This window comes from Mercurialis annua, linkage group LG1-X (assembly GCF_937616625.2).
Source record: "Mercurialis annua linkage group LG1-X, ddMerAnnu1.2, whole genome shotgun sequence".
Lineage (NCBI taxonomy): Eukaryota > Viridiplantae > Streptophyta > Magnoliopsida > Malpighiales > Euphorbiaceae > Mercurialis > Mercurialis annua.
Window position 1 is genome coordinate 57,864,994 of NC_065570.1, and position 23,611 is coordinate 57,888,604.

The window sequence follows — 23,611 nt, forward strand, 5'->3', positions numbered from 1 at the left end:
TTGGTTGGGTGTTTGCTGCCGATTTCTTTTGGGTTTTTGCCATCAATTTTACTTGCCATATCTTGTTAGTGAGTTATAGTTAATCTTTGGCTTTTACTTGTGAGCGTTTTACACCGCCGTTTGGCAAAGTCTCAATGCCGACGTGAATTGCAATGGTTTCTGTTAACTAATTCTTGAATTTTTACTCTTGATTAGTTAAGTTTTTGCTGTTCAAATTCATGTATGATGCTCGGGATTATTGCTTCTTGTAGTTTAGGTCTAGGGTTGATTTGTTGTTGGATTTCAAATCCCAGAAACTTCATGGCCATGGTTTGAACTTCCTTTGGTTTGCTAATGGAGTTGGCGGGGAGGAGTCCTTTTGATTTAAGGAAGATGATGGCTTTTTAGCCACTTTAATCACCAAATTGTTTTGTTTGAAATAAATTGATCCTTTAAGTTAATTTCTTTTGTTTCGATAATAACCTTGATTTTAATTGGACAATTTGTATGCGTAATTGTTATAAGTTAAATTAATATAATTACTCGGGTAATTATAGGTAATTTTTATTGAAATGTCTATTTTGGCTAATTGGCGATTTAGTCCCTAAAAGTTTCTAAAAACTTATTTTGGTTAAGTTATAACTTTTGGACTTCTAATTGATTTATTATTTAGTAAATTAAGAATGGGAAATTAATTTGATTTTATAATTGACTAAAGTACCATTTAGTCCTTAGTTGGCTAAAGTACAGTTTAGTCCCTATTTGGCTAAAGTACAGTTTAGTCCCTAAACTTTTATAGACTTAAAGTAATTAAGTTTTGGTTGTAACTTGGGTTACTTGAATTATAAGATATTAAATTCTATTTAATATAGATAATTGTTTTATTAAAGTATTTTAAATTATAAACTCGGGTTTATAAATTTAATAAAGTTTGGTTTTGGGTTAGACTGTGGTCGCCCAACAAGTGGGAAGAAACTTGGTAGTTTTTAATAACTCGGCTGACTCACTGATATGGATTTTAACTTGGGTAAATTTAAATTATTTTTATGAATTATTCTAATATGTTTATATGATGTGTACTCTATAACTTGGGTTATATTTGAAATGCATTTAATCTAAGTGTCTATTAAATGTGGCTTAGTATTGTGTTGTGCTAGTCTTATGTGGTGTCTAGTACTCTTTAGAGTTAGGGTCTGGTTTTAATTATGATTTTAATATTTTATTTAGACCCGTCGACTGTTCGTACTTCAGAGGCGAACCAGAGTTAGATTGCTTGTCAAGTTTCACGTGGAATAGCAAGCAGTGAGTTTATATCTCTATTTACCTCTTTATTAAGCAACTATTATATTTTGTATATATATATATGTATAAGCAGCTTTTGAACTGTTTTCGGCATTGTGGATTTGATTTGGAACGTGCTACTCGATGGGCATCATCGGGACTGCGTGCGCACCGGTAATGATTATGGTATTGAGGTAGGTTTGAGATACGTCTCACCTTAGTGAGGGCACCGGTGGAAGATACGTCTCCTGGGCTCACTATTTATTAAGTGATGGTCGGGGATCGGTTATTGAGATACGTCTCACCGACACGACAATGGATTTAGAATTGTGGTTTAGGGTTTCATTGATAATCCATAATGAAAATGTTTTATTAAACGTTTTAAAGGTTTTTAACTTAATAAATGTAAATGGTTATATAAACTCTACTCAGTAAATCTGACCTCGTTGTTTTCCCAAATTTTCCAGGTTTATGATTTGAGCGTTTGGTCGATCTCCGTTTCTTCATTCTCGGAGGTTCTTTATTTTATTTCAGAATAAATGAGTCGAACTATTTTTGAACTCTTAGACCGCAGTAGTAGGATTGGTATTATGTCTTAGTCTTATACGTTTATATTTTAGACTATTGTTTGTTGGATTGGTCCAACTATTACCTTATCGCTTTTGGCATGATTACAGTGTTTATGGCATTTATATTATATTGCCATGTTGGAGTTTAATTGAGATTAAGCGTACTTTAAATATATGTTGTTTATATGTACTGCTAGACTAGGTTGGAGTCTCGGTTGCCCCCGAGCATGTGGTTTTATGCAGGTACATTGTTGTGTATGGTATTTATCTGTTATCCGCAAGACTTGCTACGGGTTTTGGTACGACCATACCCATACCCTAGCGCCGGTCACGATTCATGAAAATGGGTCGTGACATAGTAGCATTATTTTTTAATAAAATTAATACATAATTTTATAATATTTATAAAAAAATTCTTAAATTATGCATTAATTTATCATAATAAATTAAAATATTAAAATACATATATATTTATCAATTTGATTTTTTATTTTTGTTGATAATGAAATGATAAAATCACATAGAACAAATGGTATAAGTGTTGGACTGCAAACTGTTAGGTCGTGAGTTCAAATCCTTCCACAAGCGCTTCCCATCCCCATTTATCAAAAAGAAATGTAATATTATACTTTTAATTTTTTTCATTATTCTTTATAAGTCCTTGGTTTTTTCAGTTTAACTTTCATTGCGTTTGTACATTTTTTACTTTTTTCCTATCTTTCATCGGGAAAAAAAGAGAGGAAATGTTTAAAAAAATGTAGATATTTTTTTGTAATGTAATATTTCAGACTTTTTTTAAATTTTTATTCTTATAATGGATGCCCAAATTATTAATATTATACATTATAAGTAATATAATAAAAATTGAATATTACATATATTTAAAACATTATACCCATATATAAAATTTATTTATATTGTAAATATACATATTGTATACCAAATTTCTATTATGTAGTGGTTGGCTGTATTTGAAAAATATTGTCTATAATTCAAAGTTTATATATACATTTAAACAACTTTTTAAAGACGGTATATTGATAGGAGTAGAAATACCTTATATTTTAGTGTGTATTTGGTTCGATATTTGCACATTTTATATATTTATCGGTTTATTTAGTATACTTGAGCTTTTCAGATTAATTGTGCATTTATGACAAAAATCAAAAATTCAGAATTGATGGTGTTGGAATATGCCTAGAATTCTAATTCCTATTTGTATTAGGACTCTATTAATGAAGTGTTTGGGAGAAAGATAACTTTATTATCATTGGCTAACTAGGAAGTATAAATCCAATTAGGATTAATATTCCTAATGTCATATAGACTATTTATTCACTATATATACACTACCTTATTCACCTTTTAGAAGACACCAAAACCGAACACACAATGTAGACATTGATGTGAATAAGGGGAAAAAGGGGTGTGTGTGATGTGAGGAATATAACTTAATTCTTACCCTTTCGGGTTGCTTCTTGTAGAGAGAGAAACACTTGTGGGTTTTTCTTCTAAAGGCATATTTATTAGAGATTTTCTCTATTTGGTGATTCTCCACCAATTTTGTACTCCTTTTGATGATCAGTGGATGGCTCGAATCTTTCGCACGTGGATGTACGCTTTAAAGCAGAACCACGTAAATCTCTTGTGTTATTTATTTTTTTGCTATATTGTTTGTTGATCAAATTCATAATTAAATACCTACCAATGGTTTCGATTCCGCTGCGCATACCAATTCGGTCACGAACCGGTCACGACAATTGGTGCCAAAGATTCAACATCGGTATCAATGTTACAACAATTGGTATCGGAGCCAATTTGGTTTTCAGATTCAATTTTGGATTATGATTATGATGGCAAAGTATTATTTGGAGGATTTCGCAAGGCGCAATTACTTGACACAAATAAGATTATTTGGAGATAGAGAAGCCACCAAATTTGGAAGTGCCGAAAGTCGTCAATTGAAGACGGACTTGGGTATTAAAATTCTTAAGGAGATTTTTGTGATGGAGATTAATATGCTACTTTAAACTACAAAGAAAAAGGTATGACTTTTCTAAACACACAACTATTTGAGGATTTTATAGAGCCTTTGTAAGATGAATGATTGGGGTAATCTTTTTATACTCTCATAAAATTCTATTAGTAATATAAAAATTGCTTTTAAGAGTTTGTTGAATGAAGAGTTCGTTTGGGCATAATCAGATTTTGATAAAATCATGATATTGCAAAAGAAATTTTGTTTTAAATAAGTAGCAATCTTAGACACAAGATGGATTACAACGTTTGTAATTTGGAATAGCGTCATTATTGAATCGCTCATAAGCCAATTTGTTTGGAGATAGGCAGAATATTTTTTATCCAAAATTTATGCAGATTCAGGTTGTTCATATCACATATGTGCCAATTTCGATTGGTTTTCCGTCTACAACTGAGTTGATAGTGGAGTGTAGTTATGGATAACGGTCAATACATGCAGAATTTTGGGATATTGGTTCAGTTAAGGGCAAGATGCATAATGAGACGGTTAGAGCAATAATGAATGTTCAACATGATTTCTATATGCACATGTCTGGTATCTCAATATATAAACTACGAGTTTTATGGGTTATTTGGCGATGAAGTGAGATTGGATGCTGCACTTGTGATGTATGCTCATTGGGTTGGTCGACTTATGAAGATTAAGGGATATGCTACGACCTCAACATTTGTTTTTTGATTTAATCATTATAGGCTACTAATGACGTTTGTTTTTGGTATCAGTTTTAATACCAACAAAATTCGAAACTTCGTGAAATTTTGATTGATACACCCGAAGATAGTAAATCTTCAGTCATTTTGGTTTCAGCAAGTTCAAGACGTTCTTGAAACTTGTATGGTCCTCCTCAAAGAACCTCTTTTGGAATAAGTTCAGTTTGAACTTAAATGGAGAAGGTGGAGCACAACAATAATCACAGTTTATTGGAGAATTCAAGTCAAGGTGGAGATTGTTGGAATATGCCTAGAATTCTAATTCCTATTTGTATTAGGACTCTATTAATGAAGTGTTTGGGAGAAGGATAACTTTGTTATCATTGGCTAATTAGGAAGTATAAATCCAATTAGGATTAATATTCCTAATACTATATAGACTATTTATTCACTATATATACACTACCTTATTCACCTTTTACAAGACACCAAAATCGAACACACAATGTAGACATTGATGTGAATAAGGGGAAAAGGGGGTGTGTGTGATGTGAGGAATATAAGTTAATTCTTACCCTTTCGGGTTGCTTCTTGTAGAGAGAGAAACACTTGTGGGTTTTTCTTCTAAAGGCATATTTATTAGAGATTTTCTCTATTTGGTGATTCTCCACCAATTTTGTACTCCTTTTGATGATTAGTGGATGGCTCGAATCTTTTGCCCGTGGATGTACGCTTTAAAGCAGAACCACGTAAATCTCTTGTGTTATTTATTTTTTTGCTATATTGTTTGTTGATCAAATCCATAATTAAATACCTACCAATGGTTTCGATTCCGCTGCGCATACCAATCCGGTCACGAACCGGTCACGACAATTGGTGCCAAAGATTCAACATCGGTATCAATGTTACAACAATTGGTATCGGAGTGGATTGGAACTAAGTTGGAGAATTGAAATCAGAACTAGCAAAAAATGGAAGTGCACAAACGCACTCTTATTGCTAGAGGGAAAGTGCACGAGCTTGCATTTTCAGTGTACGAGCCAACAAGTTCCCGAGCCATTTTGACTTGAATCATAACAAGGTGCACGTTCGCGCAGCTCGAGAAAGATAAAGTGCACCAACTCACATCCAAGACAAATAAGAAAAGTGCACGAACGTGCACTTCGGCAGCATTACAGAAAAAATTACAGGCAAATCGTCGTGCCACGTCAGTTGATCACCATCAAATTCAAGAGTATTTCTGGATTTTCATTTGGGCTCAACCTATAGTTATTTTCTAAGCCGAAAGACGTATAAATACCACTTTTTATATCCAAGAAAGGGTTCGACGATTCATTATAAGACATAAACCCTAGTTTAGCGTAGATTAGTTATTCTTCATTGGATTACTTGCATTTTTTAAGATTGCTCACTGAGATTGAAGACGGAATCAAGTGACGAAGACACTGCGATATACAATTGTTTGTATTTTCAAAACTATGAATTCCATTTTTATTATTAATGTGTTTTCTTGGATTATGAGTAGTTAAACCCTTTATTCACTACTACAAAATAGGTGTTTAGTGACGGAAATTTCTGTCGCTAAACACCTTCATTCTGTCGCTAATGGCAGTTAGCGACAGATTACTGACGGATCCAGTCCGTCGGTAAATCTATGGTCGTTAATTGATTGCCGACACAAAAAAAAACAACATGTTGCTAACTTATCGACGGAATATTTCGTCGATAACCTAATAAAAATTTCCGTCGTTAAATTGGTAGGGCTGACCGACCAAAGCCCGACCAATTTAGCGACAGAAATAGTTCGTCGCTAAGTCCGTCGCTAAATTGGCCGGGCTTTGCTTGGTCAACCCGACCAATTTATATAATTTGTATAAATATGAAGGTTTTTCTCCGTGTATCATAATTTGTAGAGTTAAAAAGGCACCGTATAAATGTAAATAGTTTGAAAAACTTGGTTATTTATTAAAAAATCTCTTTAAAAGAATCAAATATGACCAAGGTATGATTAGACTTGTTCATGGACTGGACTTGGACAATTTGATTTTTTTAAAGATATTTTTTCATAACCTCAACCTCAATTAGAAATATTATTGATTAATAGTACGTATTAACCATTTGATTATAAATGTATTAGAATGTAACAATCATCATGCATATGAATGTGTTTAGGTTTAAATATGACCTAATAACTAGTATTAGTTACTTTAACAATATGTGATTATTTTAACACTCCCTTTCAAGTACATTCAGGATTGGACATTCAATTGTCACTTGAAATTGAAATTTTCTCTAAAATTAAAATTTTGATTACGCAATGACAACACCGGACCGGACAGTTGAAAACAAAAATTCAAGCAAACAACCGGAAAATTAGAATATGAGCCAGCCCCGCTCTAATGCTATATTAGAAGTATCATTAATTAATAGATAAGAGTATTTGATTATAGATAGAATAGAATATAAAAGCATATTAATGTGTTTAAGGTCAATCATAACGTAATAGCTAGTACTGTCAATAAATAGTTGAAACATCGCATATTAGACTCTTTATATTTATGTTATTTTAGCCATATGAGATCATCTTAACATCCTGCTCTCTTATCCTTCTTAATTTATTTTTTTCTTGCCACTGAAATGTATTGGCAGGTAGGATTGTGCAACTTAAGTCCCATAATCGAAAAAGAATAGATTGATTTCTTGATTATCGAATTTAACATTAAATCAAATGGATGATATATATATTAAGTTAATATGTGTAGAGCTTTATATTTAGAGAAGATGGTAGGGCTCGCCACTAAAACCGGAAAATGGGAAAAGATGAAAAGGATCTCACTCCCACCATTAATAGTTCAAGAAAAAGAAAGAAAAAAATTGTACCATAGAGTATTTATCAAAAAGAAAAGGTAGGAGACAACAAGAGGAATCCATCTTTTTTTCTTATGGTCCTTTAATTTACGGAGCAATAGTAATATACTTACAAAAGAAAAGATGAGGGGTCTTTTCTAAACTTTTTTGCAAAAGTATATTTTTCCGAGGAAATAAATATTGTTAATTGGAAATATCTAAATAAAGATAAAAGAATATAAAACATCCGACCCTCAAATTGAAACATCAAATATAGAATCTGACTGCCTTATCAAGAGTATATGCTATTTGCTTATCCCTTGACATACCACTATGATTCTTAAAAACATTCTTACACTCTTCGACCACCACTTCAACATATGAACAATCCTCCATAATAAAGAGATAAATTAAAAAAAAAGCATTTAATAATAAAAAGTTGTGATTAATGTATTGATGGTGCTCCTAAGGGACCAAATAAATTGTTTCCACTAAGGTTTTCCACTCTTTCAGTCTGCTCAAATATAAAACATTTGAAATGAAGTAAGTTTATTTTAAGAGAATAATTAATTTACAGAGTTGCTAAATTTTGATGTTAGTTTTATTTTTGGTCAGAAAATTTCAAAGTATTTTAACTCAGATATTGGATTCTAATATTACAAGCGACATGTTTTTTTATTAATTTTAGATCAAGTTTAGTTTATATAGAAATCAAATCTTACCAGCATCAATAAGAACAAAATTGTCAAAATGAAACTCAATTTAACATGAGATTGTTATTATCTTTTGATTTTAACTTTAGAAAATTTATTGAAAATTTAATATCAGCTTTAAGAAACATGATGCCCCAGCAATTGAGACCATCATCATTCTAAAATTCAATAGAAGAATATTTCCTAGCCTTTTTCATTTCCAGAAAGTATTTTTATCTGACAGCCAAATTGCTTTCTTAGTACAAACATTGCAAAGCAAAACATATTTTAATAATGATATTAAATTAATAATAATTGGTAATGAATTTGGGTCTGACCCGGCCTGCATGAACCGGTCGGACATCGCCCTGACCAATCCAGTTGGGATGTTAATTGCATATGCAAAGCTTTGTTCTCTATTGGGTCACATAATTAGATGCCTGACAGCTATTTTCTAGATTTTCTTTGCACGTGAGAATCTTCAAACCCTGTGTTTTGGTCTACTCCTTTGACTATGAGTTTTCATAATCTAATTTATTCATTTTTTTTTATTCTCCTTAATTTTAAGAATAATTATACTCCTTTCGTCCCAATAGAATTGTTCAATTTACATTTATCACACAGTTTAAAAAAAGCAATTATTTATTTATAGATTTTGCAAAATTTTCTTTACTTTTCTTATCATACCCCTATTTAATATATGGTCCACTTGCAATTTACTTTCAATTGACTCATTAGTGGATTTTAAATAGGGGTAATATAGAAAATTTGAGTGTAAAAGTTGGTTACTTTTTGAAAGTGGATAAGAATTTTGGGACAAAAAAAAATTATCAAAATGGACAACTCTATTGGGACGGAGGGAGTACAATACAACGGTTGCGCCACGTCATTCGTGCAGCAAACCAATGAGGCATTAGTCATGTGCAAATGTTTAATAATAAAAAAATAAGTAATAAATAAAGATTCTCTATCGCAAATGATTATTGGTTTGTTGTAAAAATGACGTGTCACATCCGTTGTGTGAGATAAACACTCTAATTTTAAACATTAATCTTCAATTATTCTTTGTAAAAAAAGTGAACAAGCATTTTTTATTTTGACTTTACTAATTATACATATCAATAATTATTTTAAAAAATTATACTAAACACTACTATAAAACTTCTTAATACAAGACATAAAAATAATGATAAAGTGACGTTTTAAGTAGAACAGAGAAAATATTTTATAACTATCATTTAAATTTTTTAGGCAAAATATATATTTAAATATGTGCAATTACACTATTTTTATATTGAATCCTTGTACTTTTATTTAGGCTTAATTACTTAAAAACCACCCACCTTAAACTTTTTTTTCGTTTATACCCTGACATAGGAAAACATTCATTTATACTCTGACGTATGTGTTTATGTTTCAACTCTACCCCGAAGCACTATATTAACCTCTTTTCAATTAGAAAAAAATTTAAAATAGTCCTTCATTTAGAGAAAAGTTCATTTCTAATTAAAGTCTAATTAGCTTAGGTTAAAAATGAAGAACTATTTTAAACTTTTTTCTGAATGAAAAGAGGTTAATTTAGTGCATCGGGGTAGAGGTGAAACATATATATATACGTCAGGGTATAAATGAATTTTTTTCCTAATTCAGGGTATAAACGAAAAAAAAGTTCAAGATGAGTGGTTTTTAAGAAATTAAGCCTTTTATTTATTATCATTGAATTTTTAAACTTTTATTTATAGATATTAAATTCTTTCATTAGGGAAACTAAACACATGTATTTCACGCGTTGTCAGTTCGAATACAATAAGATTTTTATTTATTTACATACTTTAATTTTATCAAAAATTAATCCATGTATGTTTACTTTTGTCAACATTAGGTCTTATCAATAATTTTATATATTCATCAGATGTTAATTCTTTTAAACAATTAAAAAAATTCTTTTTAAGGTTATTGTCATAAAATGATTTCCAATTTTTGTACTTTTTTTTGATTTGAGCACATTTTATCAAACGTAACACATCACATCCTAATTTTTTTCAAATTTTCCATCATGTAGTTCAGCGCTGTTTTAGGTTTTTTTCTGCAAAAAAAATAATAATATCGTTTTGACCATTTGGAATGACTTAAACAATATTGGATAAAGTATTTGGATTGCCAAAAACAAAAGGTGAAATTAAATTTTTTTGTCTGAATTAATACCGAGGGATTTAAATTCTATAAAACTAAGAATATATGGTTCAATATTGACAAATAATAGTACATGCATTTAATGCTGAAATCAATAGAAATACAAGACCCAAATATATATTTCGCCTTCTTTTTATATATATTTTAATTTTGACGTATCATATCGAGTCATATCAATTTATAAAAAGAAATTGAATTTTCTTTAAAATATATTTATAAAATTTATAAAATTCGAAGATAAATTCTTAAATAAAATATGAACAAATTTCTTATTATTTTGATAAACATGTGTTAGTTATACATTTGAATTGTTTTGCATATAAGATGATAAATTATTAATAAATACTCTCTCGGTCTCATTTTATTTGTCACTTTTTACACATTTTGATTCTAAAAAGAATGTTATTTTTCTATCATCAACACAAATTTCCTTCTTGACCCTTAACATTAATGAGTTTTTTTAGATAGATCTATGGGTAATATTATGATGTATTTGATTGTTTTATATTTTTAAGGTAAAAGCAAAAGGTATCAAAAAAACTGTACCTATTATATTTTAAATATATATATATATATATATATATATATATATATATATATATAAAAAAATGAAAAAATGGAAAATAAAATTGGAGGGATGTAGTATTTAAATATTATAGATTTGGTTAGAATTGATATTTGGCAAGGGGCTAGCTAGTAAAAGGTTAAGATTATCCCATCATGTCAAATATAGAAAAGTATGGAATATTTCCATTTAATACATGATTCTATGAGAAGAAAGATACCGCCTTCAAATGTTGTTTGCTCCATATTCACTTTACCAACCCTAAAATTCGTATACAAACTCAAAAAGCTAATTCTTTCCCTTTAACCCTTAAAGATATTGCTATTGGTGACACCAACATTGCATGTGCAAATTAACACGTGGCATATTAACGGTGAGTGGGTATGGTCCCTCAATCGTACCATTGGAATATCTCATATCATATCCCTTGTGGCTTGTCCATTACCGGTTTTACGAATCCAATTGGACCGGCCCGTTTAACCGGTTTAACTGTAAATTAAAAGATAGTTCAATTTCGTTTTTTTGTAAAAATTGAATTTTAATTCAATTGCGTTGAGCTAAAAATTCGTTAGAATTCGTGAACCAATAAACTAATAAAATCATAGAAATCAGATGATTTTAATAAATTTGATTAATTCAATTTTTTTTAATGGATTATAATTCAGTTAATTTTCTTTTATAAAGCTACAAAAAGCTATTATAAGATTAATTATTTTATTATTATTTTAAGTGACTTGTATGTATATGATACATCATACATATATAGACTTCGAAAATATATTTAAGATTAACTATCGTAATATACAAATTATTTTAATTTCTATTCAAGTTATTCAATCGATAATTGAAGCAATTTAATCGGCTGAACTGTAAACCGGTAATTAATACCGATCTAGACACCGATTTCAAAACACTGTACATTAGGCCTCAGTTTGCGCTTGTGGGCATCCCTTAAAATTTATGCTTATGATGGAAACTGATTAGTTAAGCAATTCGAATTAAGAATCTTTTTAGCTATGTATAAATACTTTAAAATGATTATTATCGAGGTTATTACTGTTAATTTATGCAATGCAATTAAGTTCTAATATGCTTAGTGTATGCTGGACATGGATTATTCATTCTCATGCGAAATAATGACAGCTTAATTATGAGTCAAGGCACGCAGGTATGCAACTTATCTTCCTTATATTGCCAGTTAATTATACTGTTCTTTTTTATATCTGCTACAGATTAATTATAATGTTTATAATAATTTCTTTTTGCTGTTTACAAAATACTTTTTTGTGCTATATGTTTGTAAAAATACGCTCTTTTAATAAATTATCAGTAGATCATTGATAGATTATTGGTAGATCATTAGTAGACGCGTAATTTTGTAAAAAAATTAAAAAAAATGTATTTTTGCAATAGCAAAAAGTTGGGCAATAGACACTTGAAATATCCAAACTATCGCTATATTTTAATTTGGTTGCCGAACTTTAATTTTTTTTATTTTGCTTACATAACTTTAAAATTATTTCAACTAAGGTTTTTACGTAAAAAGATGATATGCCAACTCAATTTTGTAATCAATTTGGAAAGAAAAAAAGTTTAGTACTCAAATTGAAAAGAAATCTCAATTTGGTAACCCATATTGAAAAAAAAATTAAAATTTAGTAACCAAAATGAAAAAAAAAAGTTCGGTAACCAAAATAAAATATAGCGATAGTTTGGATACCTTTAGTGTCTATTACCGCAAAAAAAGTTAGAGCTTAATTTTGTAAAAATTTCAACAACCAAAAAGCGTGCAGGGTGTAATTTTCTCATTTTTTTATATAGTTAATTGGTTAACATTTCTTTCACTTTCCGCAATATCTATAATACTTAGTAAAGAAAATGAGGGATTAATTTATAGATGAAGATGAACATTCATAATTAAAATTTAAACTAATTATTATCATTCCTTAAAATTAGATTAAAGTTATTATTTTTTTCTTAAACTTTATATAGAATTATTTTTCTCTTATTTTTTACTTTTATTTAACTGAAACCGGAAAGTTTTAATTATCTCAAACTAAAATATCTAGAATGGCAGTAAATTTTTAAAATTGAAGAAAAAGATAATAATTTAATTTAATATCAAAAAACTATAGTAATTATTTTAAATTTTATTATAATGAGCGGTGACGTTTGAAGCCGAAGTTATTATTATTATTATTATTACTATTAATAATAATAATTGTAAATAGTATAATGTTGATATGAGTGGCGACTATAAGTGAGGGAGATGGTGCTTGAAAAAATGTGAAAAAGATTGATGAATAAGTTGAAGGATATAGAGAATAATTATGGGTCACGCCCTAAGAGGATGTTGAGCACTTAAAGAACAAGGTGAGTTTCCATTATAATTTACATGGACAAAGCCTGCCTTTTGCTTTCCTATCACATTAATCACTTTGCTTTCTTCTCTTCACTCGTCCTCAATTCTTTAACTCCCTATATTTACATGCATCTCACCATTTTTAGTCACATTAAGAGTTAGGCCTATTACTACTACAAACTCACATTTTTTCATCTTTTTATCAATTAATACAAAATCTAAAATTTGTGTCAAATTAATAATTTCACTAGCAATCTATTTAACTTTTTTTATTTTTCACCAAAATAAAAATTTATTTGCCTTTTATATCCATTTTGAGCTCCAAATCTACTTATTTTTTTGTTTCAACCACTGAAAAATAAAGAATTTAAAATCAAATTTTGCTATTGTTTTTTATTTTTTTGGATTATGTGTTAAATTTTATAATTCAAAAAAAATAAATTTTGCTAACTGATGAGTTGGTATAGAAATTCAACTGAAAAATCAGAGAATTGAATTAATTTAAAAAAAATAGGATAAATTTATTATCAAACTAAAATAAACTTATAAAATTTAAAAGCTTTAATATATTTGCAAAATGTCGATAAATTTAGATTCTTTAAACTGTTAAACTTAAAAGTTATAAATATCCTCTTCCTTTTTGTTGCCAGTTTATTTTACTTTGCAAGGCTTAATTAAAGATACCGCATATGCTTCTTCAATTCGATAGTCAGTGAATCCCCCATTTTCTTTCTTTTAGGCACTATTAGCTAGGAGTTATTATAAAATTTTCTAAAATAACAAAATTATCTTAATAATTGATAATGTAATAGTAATACCACATATTAGGAGTGAAGCAACCTCGGCGGAGTGAACTATCACTAAGTGAAATAATGAAGCAGGCGACCTAGTTAAGACGACCATAACCGGGAAACACTGAAAGCTCTAGTAACACTTGAATCTCGGAAGATGAGTAGCTCGGAGCTCGCGTAATAGCTCGGAACTTATAAAATAGACCTACTATCTGCTCATCTGAAATATCGAAGACACGAGATTATCCTAGAGAATGGGCCGAGCTCCCATCATTCGGCTAACATTCGTACATATCAGATTTCGAGGGGACCACAAGATATCCTCTAGCATACAGGAATGCTCCCCGCATAGCACACACTTAACATACCGCTCTAGTTATAACTGAATTGGCCACCTAAGATAAAACAGAAAAATAGGGACCAATGAGAAAGAAGAGTAGAAAATTTGCATGGGTGACCATATAAACCACCTTATGTGCGAATCCTAAGGTACTACTATCTTTCACACTTAAGCAATTTTCTTCTTTCTATCCTCTCTTTTTTCCCCTACTCAAACTGACTTGAGTGTCAGAGCGGATAGCCTGTGAACTCCACCGGTGTTTTTCTTAACCTCTATTTGCTCATTTTCTCCAGGTTTTAGAGAGCAGTTTAGAGCGTGATTTATCAATAATAATATAAACAAATTATATTTTAGATAAAAAGAATTTAATATTTTATATTAATCCTTCGTGATGTTATTTACTGTAAAAATATAATCATTTAGAAGTTATTAAATTGACGGACAGGACAATCAACATTATCTTTTAAAAGTTTTTTTGTCAAATTTAATCATAATTATAGATAGATAAAAATAATGTATCCATATTATGTTAGATCAATAGGTTACTGTTAATTTTAGGGTTATTTGAACATTAAATTTCAATGTTTCATGTTTGTAGTGATTTAATCTCATTCTTTAAAATTTTGTGTGGCACATTTTAATCTTTCGCGCTTTTATATTATATAACCTATAGTTATTGTTTTACCAAAAATAAAGTTAAAAAGTGTGTACAAAAACAATGTCTCTTTCTATAAAACAACATTACATAATGGAAATATGCTACAGAGTGCTTAAAAAGGAAGATTGAAACGTAAGATGAATATTTTAAAAATAGGACTAAATTTTTATAAACGTAAAACGTTGAAATTTAATATGAAAATAACCCTCAATACCATAGAAACATAACATATGACTTGACAAAAATAAATATATTTGACTCTTAAAAAACTCAAATGAAAATTCTCAAATTTAAACAACTCGTAGTTGTTTTTTACATTTATATTGCATGGATATTATTGTTAGGAATAATAACAATTTATAATTGTGTCTCTTTCTAATAATTTAACTTTTTGGTATTATAACGATCTATAACTAAATAAAGGTAAAATAAATTTATCTATCCACAATTTCAGCATTTTTGGTAAATATATCACAATCTTTAAATCTTGTCAGTTTAATCCATTATTTTTTTAATCTTTACCGAATATACTCATGACTCGTTTTGAGTTGATGTGGCGCAATGTTGTATAAAATTTATTCTATATGGCATAAAAAAAAACTAGCATGTCTTTCTTTGTATCACTATAATAGGTTAGGTTTGGGAATTTTAATGAAATCATACTTCCAGAAAGAAGCTAACTAAAGCTAGCATATGTCCTTCTTTGTTGCTATAAAAATTAGTTTTGGGAAGGAAAAGAGAAGCACCAGGAGTTAGGAAACTCTTATCTTGTTTAAATAAAGTGAGATTGAGATTTTAGAAGCAAAGCAAGAGACAAAGAGCTAAATGTATATACCTTTGGAAAGATGCCTCTAACTTTATGCGCAATTTGATATTTTCTTTTCAACAAAAACGCACTACTGCCTTCTTTATTGCTTTTCTTTAGCTCTTCTCTTTCATAAAGTGATTCCATTCACCACACTCAACTCAACAAGAGACCACGTTAACCCCAAGGCGTAGATGAATTGGTAAAGCGTTCTTTTAATTTAAGTGAGGTTGTGGGTTCGAACCGTATTCATGTATGCAGCCGTTTAAAATTTGGATTTAGAGTTTGCTCCCTGTAAAGGACCTACACAGCTCGAGTGGGGATTCGTCTGAATGTGAAAATTTTAAAGGTGCCGTCTTATAGTTAAACCCGTTCAGAAAAACTCATAGACCCTGTACTAAAAAAAACAAGAGACGATGTTTAAACTTTGATATTTAATTAATTTCAATATTTTTCTTTAACATGATTAGTGCTGGAGTCGAAAATTCTACTTAAAAGTAAAATTTTATTTAGCCGAAGAACATATTGTTGACTATTTCTTTCCAATTTTAAAGCGAAACAATATTTGTTTGGCCTAAAAAAATTAAAAGGAGTTATTCGGCTCTTTTAAAATTTAAAAGAATTATAGCTCGCTTCAATTTATTAAGTACAGGTTACGTATTATAATAAAAAGTATTGGTTATGGCAAAGGAAAGAAAAATAATAGTAGAAAAGGGAAAGAAAAATTATATGTTGTATTGGCAAAGAATTTATGTGATTCATTTTTTTCTACTTTAAGGATTTAATAGTTCAGAATTTATTTTGAACGATTAAATAATTTTTTTATAGTACATAAAGGGTTTATTTGTATTCTTTTTTACTGAAAAAACAGTTGCAACACATCTATGGCTGATATACTGCATATAATGGGAGGGGCGAAGCTCTCTCGCTAGGATCAGCCCAGCCAGCAGCCTATACATACTCCTATAATTATTTAGTCTGCAAAAGGAGATGGTGCTCATCCTTTCCCTTGGACATAATTAGATCAGTTCATTAATTATTTACATTTCAAAATAATTTTTATCTGGAACGAAATAATATTTTCACATAGAATTTATTATGTATTATAAATGAAAGTCGGTATAAATATATGAACTTATAAAGATTAGGATCAATAAAAAATGAATGTTCTTTATCAAATTTATTGTGCATCCATCATCCCTATCAGTTTTTTCCTTTTTGACTGAATAAAATAAGATATAACATTTTTATTTTTACTATGATTACATCTTAAGTGTTAGAGTCATCTAAACAGACTATCTTGATATAATGTGTTTGTTTTTTTCTTTCTTTTCGGCTTATGTTTATCTTTTACCTTTTAGAGTTTTTTTTAGACAAATACCCCTCAAACACATAAATAATCTCACGGCTACTACAGGAAATTAATTATAACCATATTACCGATAACCTTAATTTCTTATAATAAATAAACTTCTTAAATTGCCAAATTACGATTCTCTTCCATTCCATTCCTTCTCGCGATTTTCTGTCAAACTAAAATTCTCTCAATCTCCATCTCGCAAAGATTCTCTGAAGCTCAAAATCGGAAATTCAGAGAAGATTGAAGAAAACTAATTGCAGTTCATTACATCGAAGATGTTTCGATCAAATACAGAAGACATTAATCAGTCAAATTTGAAGAAAACTCGAGGAATCGCATATGATAATAAGCGATTCAGGTTAGAAACTGATCAATCGCGACTCATATTCAATTGTTTGATTTTAAAATTAAATTGACTAAATCACTTAGTTAGGTAACTGTTATATCAGATCAATCGCGTAGTTAGGTAACTAGATTCATTGATAATCATTCAAAATTGAATACGTTGATAGTTTTGCTGCTGTTTTTTGTTGATAATTACTTAAAATTTGTGATAATTATTGTATTTTGAATTTACTGAAGCTGTTATAGAGGTTTTAATAATTAGTGATGTGTTGATGGTTTACTAAATGGTTAATAAGTCTTTACTGATAACTTGAAAGATTATTCAATTTGCTTTATGTTTTATTGTTGATAATTACTTTAAATTGTGATAATTAGTGTATATTTTCAATGTACTGAAGCAGTTATAGAATTTTTATTGATTTATTGATTTGTTGATGGTTTACTAAATGGTTAATAAGTCTTTACTGATAACTTGAAAGATTATTCAATTTCTTTAAGTTTTATAGTTGATAATTAGTGTATTTAGAGTGTGCTGATGCAGTTTTAGAATTTTTAATGATTATTGATCTGCTGATGGTTTACTAAATGGTTAATAAGCCTTTACTGATACCTTCAATTCAATTTCTTTAAGTTTTATAGTTGATAGTTAATTAAATTTTGTAGTAATTAGTGTATTTTGACTGTACTGTGAAAACAAACCATATTACATAATAACATTATGTATTTTGACTATACTAATGTTAAATCATTAAAATGCAGCAAAAGGAACACTGAAGGCTCTTGTGCACTATGATGGAGTATGGGATGAGCATTTTAATTACTCCAACTACAAGATGAAAGGAATACTGATAAGGGAAGACACAACATTTGAAGAAATTAAGGAATTGATAGCAGGTATACTAGAGGTAAACAGTTGGGAAACCAAAATGGAAATTAGATTTCAGTTAGAAAGCAACTACCAAACTTTAAAAATTGAAGATAATGTCAGCCTGCAATTCTACATTGAAATGAAAAAAGATGAACCGCGAGTAACCAGTTTTCCATTATGTGTTACAACAAGAAAATTTGAAGATCAGCCACAAATACAAAATATCAACAGTGAAGCTTCTATTGGAATTATTAAAGAACAATTTGTGGATACAACATCTAGTAGTGGCACTGCAATTGATATTATAAAATATGCAGAAATCTTATACAACCAGACAAGAAAAGAAGATGAGGAAGCTGAAAGTAAACCACAAGAAATCAACATCGTCATTGATCCAAAAGTAACAGAAATCTATGTTGGACAGATCTTCAAAGACAAAAAAATTATGAAGACAAGTTTCTGTTTCTACACAATTGCTAACCAATTTCAGTATAAAGTTAGTAAGTCTTGCAAAAGAGAATATATAGTCAATTGCATTGATGAAGATTGCAGGGGACAGTGAGAGCTTCAAGAGATGGAAAGACAAATATGTTTGTGATTAGAAGAATGATAAACATCCACACATGCCCACTAAATATAAGAATGGATGACAAAAGGCAAGCAACAGCTTCAATAATAGGGGAACATATAAAAATGAAGTTCTTGGATATAAAAACAATCTATACTCCAGCTGATATTATTGCAGATATTCAGAGAGATTTTGGGATTGTTTTGAGTTACAATAGGGCATGGAGGTCAAAAGTAAAGGCACTAAACCAAATTAGAGGCAGTCCGCGCGACTCGTATTCAATTTTGCCTGGATATTTGCACATGCTTCTACAAACTAATCCAGGGTCAGTTGTGGATCTTCATACAACTGATGAAAACAAATTTGTATATATGTTTATGGCTCTAGATGCTTCTATTAAAGGTTGGAGATACTGTAGACCAATAATTGTAGTAGATGGAACATTTTTGAAGTCAAACTACGGTGGAACATTAATAACAGCAAGTACACAAGACGGAAATGGTAAGATTTTCCCCCTTGCTTTTGCAATTGTTGATTCCGAAAACGATGATTCCTGGGAATATTTTTTTTTAAAATTGAAAGAAGCATTTGGTGGAAGAAATGGGCTGTGTATTGTTTCAGATAGGCATTTGAGTATATTGAATGGGGTCAAAAAGGTTTTTCCTGAAGCAAGTCATGCAATATGTATGTACCATTTGCTAAGTAACATCAAATCAAAGTTCAAACACGATCCGGATACATTGAGAGACTGTTTCTATGGAGCTGCAAGATCATACACAACTAAGGGATTTGACTACTACATGAAAGAGCTTGATGCCATTAATGCCGGAATTCAAAAGTACCTAACAGATATTGGGATCGAGAAGTGGGCAAGAGCACATTGTAAAGCTAATAGGTATGACTAACAAAAAATAATATTAGTTAACTGATAATTCTTTATAAGTTTGATATGACTATTCTTTATATAGTTAACTGACAGTTTCCTTTATATTTACTGTAAGTTTGTTATATAAATTACAACAAGTTTGATCATAATTTACAAAATATTAGGTACTCGACAATGACATCGAATATCGCCGAGTCTTTGAATGCAGCAATCAAGGCAGCTAGGGAATTACCAATAACAACGCTCCTGGAAAGTTTGAGACGTTTGATGCAAGAATGGAGTTATGCTAACAGAAATATTGCAATTTGTACATTTACTAAGCTTACAAACAAAGCAGAACATGAACTCAGAAATCACTATGCATCATCTTTAAGAATGAAGGTAAATTTTCAATTACTGTACATTTTAATTTCAACTATACTATATTAGCTAACTGTTATCTAAGAGTTGTCTAATGGTAAGTTAACTGTCAAATATATGTTTTCCACAACAGGCTTCAACATCTGTTAGAGGTTTGCACAGTGTGGAAGATGGTGATAAAACCTTTATAGTAAAACTTAATGAAAGAACATGCACATGCTGCAGATTTCAATTGGATGAAATGCCATGTCCACATGCTATTGCTATATTGAGCAAACTACACCAAGAACCATATCAATACTGCTCAGACTTTTTCACTAAAGAAAATATGCTTGCCACATATGAAGGAGTTGTCTATCCAATGCCTAGCCAAAATAATTGGGATTTACCTGCCAGTGTTGAAAGTATGGAAGTTCTTCCGCCAATAGGAGCAATTCCAGCAGGAAGACCAAAGAAAAGAAGAATCACAGGACCAAATGAAATAAAGAAGACAAATCAGTGTGGAAGATGCAAACAAAGAGGACATAATAAGAAGACATGTAAAAATATACCAAAATAATAAAATTTAGTTTTCAAATACATTTCCTAAATACATTGATTAAATGATTTGTAATTCATTGAATTTTGGCTCAATTAAAGGATTTCCTTCTTTTTTTTATTTGTTTCTTATAATTTTAACCATTTACCAATTATTTATTACTGTGTTACCAGAGATATATCAAAAAATTATATGTCACTACATATTAAGACAGTGATAAATAATAAATTACTAAACTATTACTACATATTTTATAATTTAAAATAAGAAAATTATTAGAGGTTTAATAATATGTTGCTTAACATATATTTATAAAGTTACTATAGGTTTCCTAATAGATTACTAATAAGTTACATAGCATCTATTTATAAAGTTTTATTAAAAAATTTTATTTATAATTTATTTTCTTTACTTAAATATTTTTAATCTCATTTAAATCTATCAACTTTTTTAATAGATTTAATTTGATATTTAAAATGATATAATCTTAAAAGTTTCTGTATAGGCTACTTACTATAAAGCACTATCTTACTATTAATTTACCAAAACAATATCAAAAGTATACTACAACATACAACTGATAAAGGAAATTTAGTCAATATCTATAAAATTATAAAAAATATTATAAGTTTACTAACTAGTTACCAAAACATTACTAACAGTATAAGTCAATTACCATTTACTAAAACTAAAACAGTAGCCATTACAAACAAAGTCATACACAAACAAAGTCATACAAACAAAGTCATAATAGGAAAAAAAACAATATTGTTCAGATCTTGTTCAGATAAAACACTAAAAAACTTAAAAGTACTAAGCTAAAATGATAAACTTCAGATCTTGTTCTTCCCTTTCCTCTTTGGATTTGGGACCTCCTCTTCAACCTATTCATCGCTAACAATATTGCTCTCTATCTTCATATTGTCATAGCGGTACAGAAGAAATGCAACACGCTCGCGATAATTCTCAATATTAAATTCAGAAGGTATTTCTTTACGCAGACACAAAAACTCCGCAAAAGCAAGCAAAAACGCACCACAATCGCTGAATAAAAAAACATAAAAATGAATTATTCAACAAAATTTCATAATTTTAGAAATAGTAAATTTGAAAACATACCTATCCTTTTGACTTGGAAGATCATCCACAGTTTCAATACGGAAAGCATCAGTTGAATTCTTATTCAAGTAAGGCTGAGAAGTCAGATCAATGTCACTGCGCAACTCATAAAAATTCATCTGAGATAAAAAAAAGTGGAATTAGAACAGAATATTTTGTAGTTGCTTCAACTGCAGACTTCTTCGCCACATTTGAACTCATAGAGTTATACACATATATGCATCTTTCTTTGAAGACCAAACGCCCCAAAATCCAGTGCTTCTGCTTCTTCATGTTCATTGGAAACAACACCTCATCTACATTCTCCCAATGTGTATTGCAAAGCATCTTGTATCCACAAATATACTTTGCAATAAGACTACGATCAGTAACTGAAGTAGATTCAGGCTTCTTCCTCTTCAAGTATGCCACATAGTATGAAGTCATTCTATCATCGAAGAGGCAGTCAGTTGTCGTAATTCGCACACCACTAACAGGTCTATACTTGGCTCTTTTACGAATGTAGTACATAACAATGTTGATATGCTGTAAGAAAGTAGAATTATAAATAACTATAACAGTTAGTAAACATTTAGTAGACAAGTAGAACATAACATCAAATGGTAAAAATAGAAATACTTACACGACACTGTAATAATTCACCCGAGTAATTAAGCGAATGAAACCAATTTTTGTTATCCACCTGATCCACGCCATAATTGAATGGAGTTTCGATAATGTCGAAACCTGCTTCATAAGCATTTCGACTACAAAAAAAGAACAAATAGGAGGTAAAAAAAACATTCAAGCAATCCTTCTAGCAAAAAATGGTAAATATAACATATCACAATTATAGTCTTACTTAAACTTTTCGTCAACCCAGTCATTAAACTCCATTTGTCCCGCATAACCTATATCTCTACAAATATCATCATCAAGAGGAAACAATCCCTTCTTAAGAACCACATCCGGCTTAGCCTTAACAAATGCTAGAGGCACCACATCAGCAACTTTGAATTTAGAGGCAATCTTTTCAATTTGCTGTAATTGAGAAGAAAAAGAAAAAATGCAATGAATAAATATCCTGACACCTTAATCCACAACTCATATTTAAGAAACTTTCCTGACACCTTAATCCACAACTCATATTCGTCGATTGAAAATTTAAGAAACTTTCCTGACACCTTAATCCACAACTCATATTTAACAGGCTGTTTAACTTCTCTAAGCAGTAAACAGTGAATCAACTGCCCTTGAAGTTTATACTCTTTCATGCGTAAAAAATATCCAAAAACAGATTTTGAAAACCTTTCTAAAGTTTCAGGTTGTAAAAGATTTTTGATATTTGAAATGACAGAAACACCAGCATTATGAATAATCTTGTGCGGAAAATGCTCATGAGGCCTAATGAAATAGTCTCAATCCTGAAAAGTAAAATTAAAACTGATAAACATATGAATAGTAAAATATATAATATAGCAAAAAGAAAAAACATCATTAGAAAACATATAGAAAACCATATAGATATTACAATAATATAAAGTAAAAAGCTAGATTCCCATTAACAACCATTAGGTAAACTATGATTAAAACTAAATTTGAACAGAAACATTTGTAATAAAAAAATGAATGAAAAACAAGCTCTTAACTAACACATAGTAACATAAAAACAAACCTATATACAAATATATGTATATTATAACAAAATAAGAAAACAAAACTAAAAACAGATAACCATTAGAAACTAGTAAGATAATTATAATATAAATTAACAATCCTAAATAAACGAGTAAATTAACCACATAAGCATTCATA

General features: G+C 29.7%; 2 protein-coding genes across 2 annotated transcripts; both read left to right on the plus strand.

Annotated features, from left to right (window-relative positions):
- The first annotated feature begins 18,988 nt into the window (after positions 1–18,988).
- LOC126673781 (protein FAR1-RELATED SEQUENCE 5-like) lies at positions 18,989–19,819 on the plus strand. The gene has a single exon (XM_050368045.1). It carries the CDS (start codon positions 18,989–18,991, stop codon positions 19,817–19,819), a length of 831 nt encoding a protein of 276 aa, XP_050224002.1.
- A 155-nt stretch (positions 19,820–19,974) lies between these two features.
- On the plus strand, positions 19,975–20,719 carry LOC126673794 (uncharacterized). The gene is made up of 2 exons (XM_050368069.1): positions 19,975–20,181; positions 20,294–20,719. Exons 1-2 carry the CDS (start codon positions 19,975–19,977, stop codon positions 20,717–20,719), a joined length of 633 nt encoding a protein of 210 aa, XP_050224026.1.
- Positions 20,720–23,611: the final 2,892 nt, after the last annotated feature.

Bases quoted from the DNA above. Each gene is read 5' to 3' on its own strand.
- LOC126673781 (XM_050368045.1), top strand. From the start codon at position 18,989: ATGGATGACAAAAGGCAAGCAACAGCTTCAATAATAGGGGAACATATA.
- LOC126673794 (XM_050368069.1), top strand. From the start codon at position 19,975: ATGACATCGAATATCGCCGAGTCTTTGAATGCAGCAATCAAGGCAGCT. The intron at 20,182-20,293 runs GTAAATTTTCAA...TTTCCACAACAG, and splicing joins CATCATCTTTAAGAATGAAG to GCTTCAACATCTGTTAGAGG.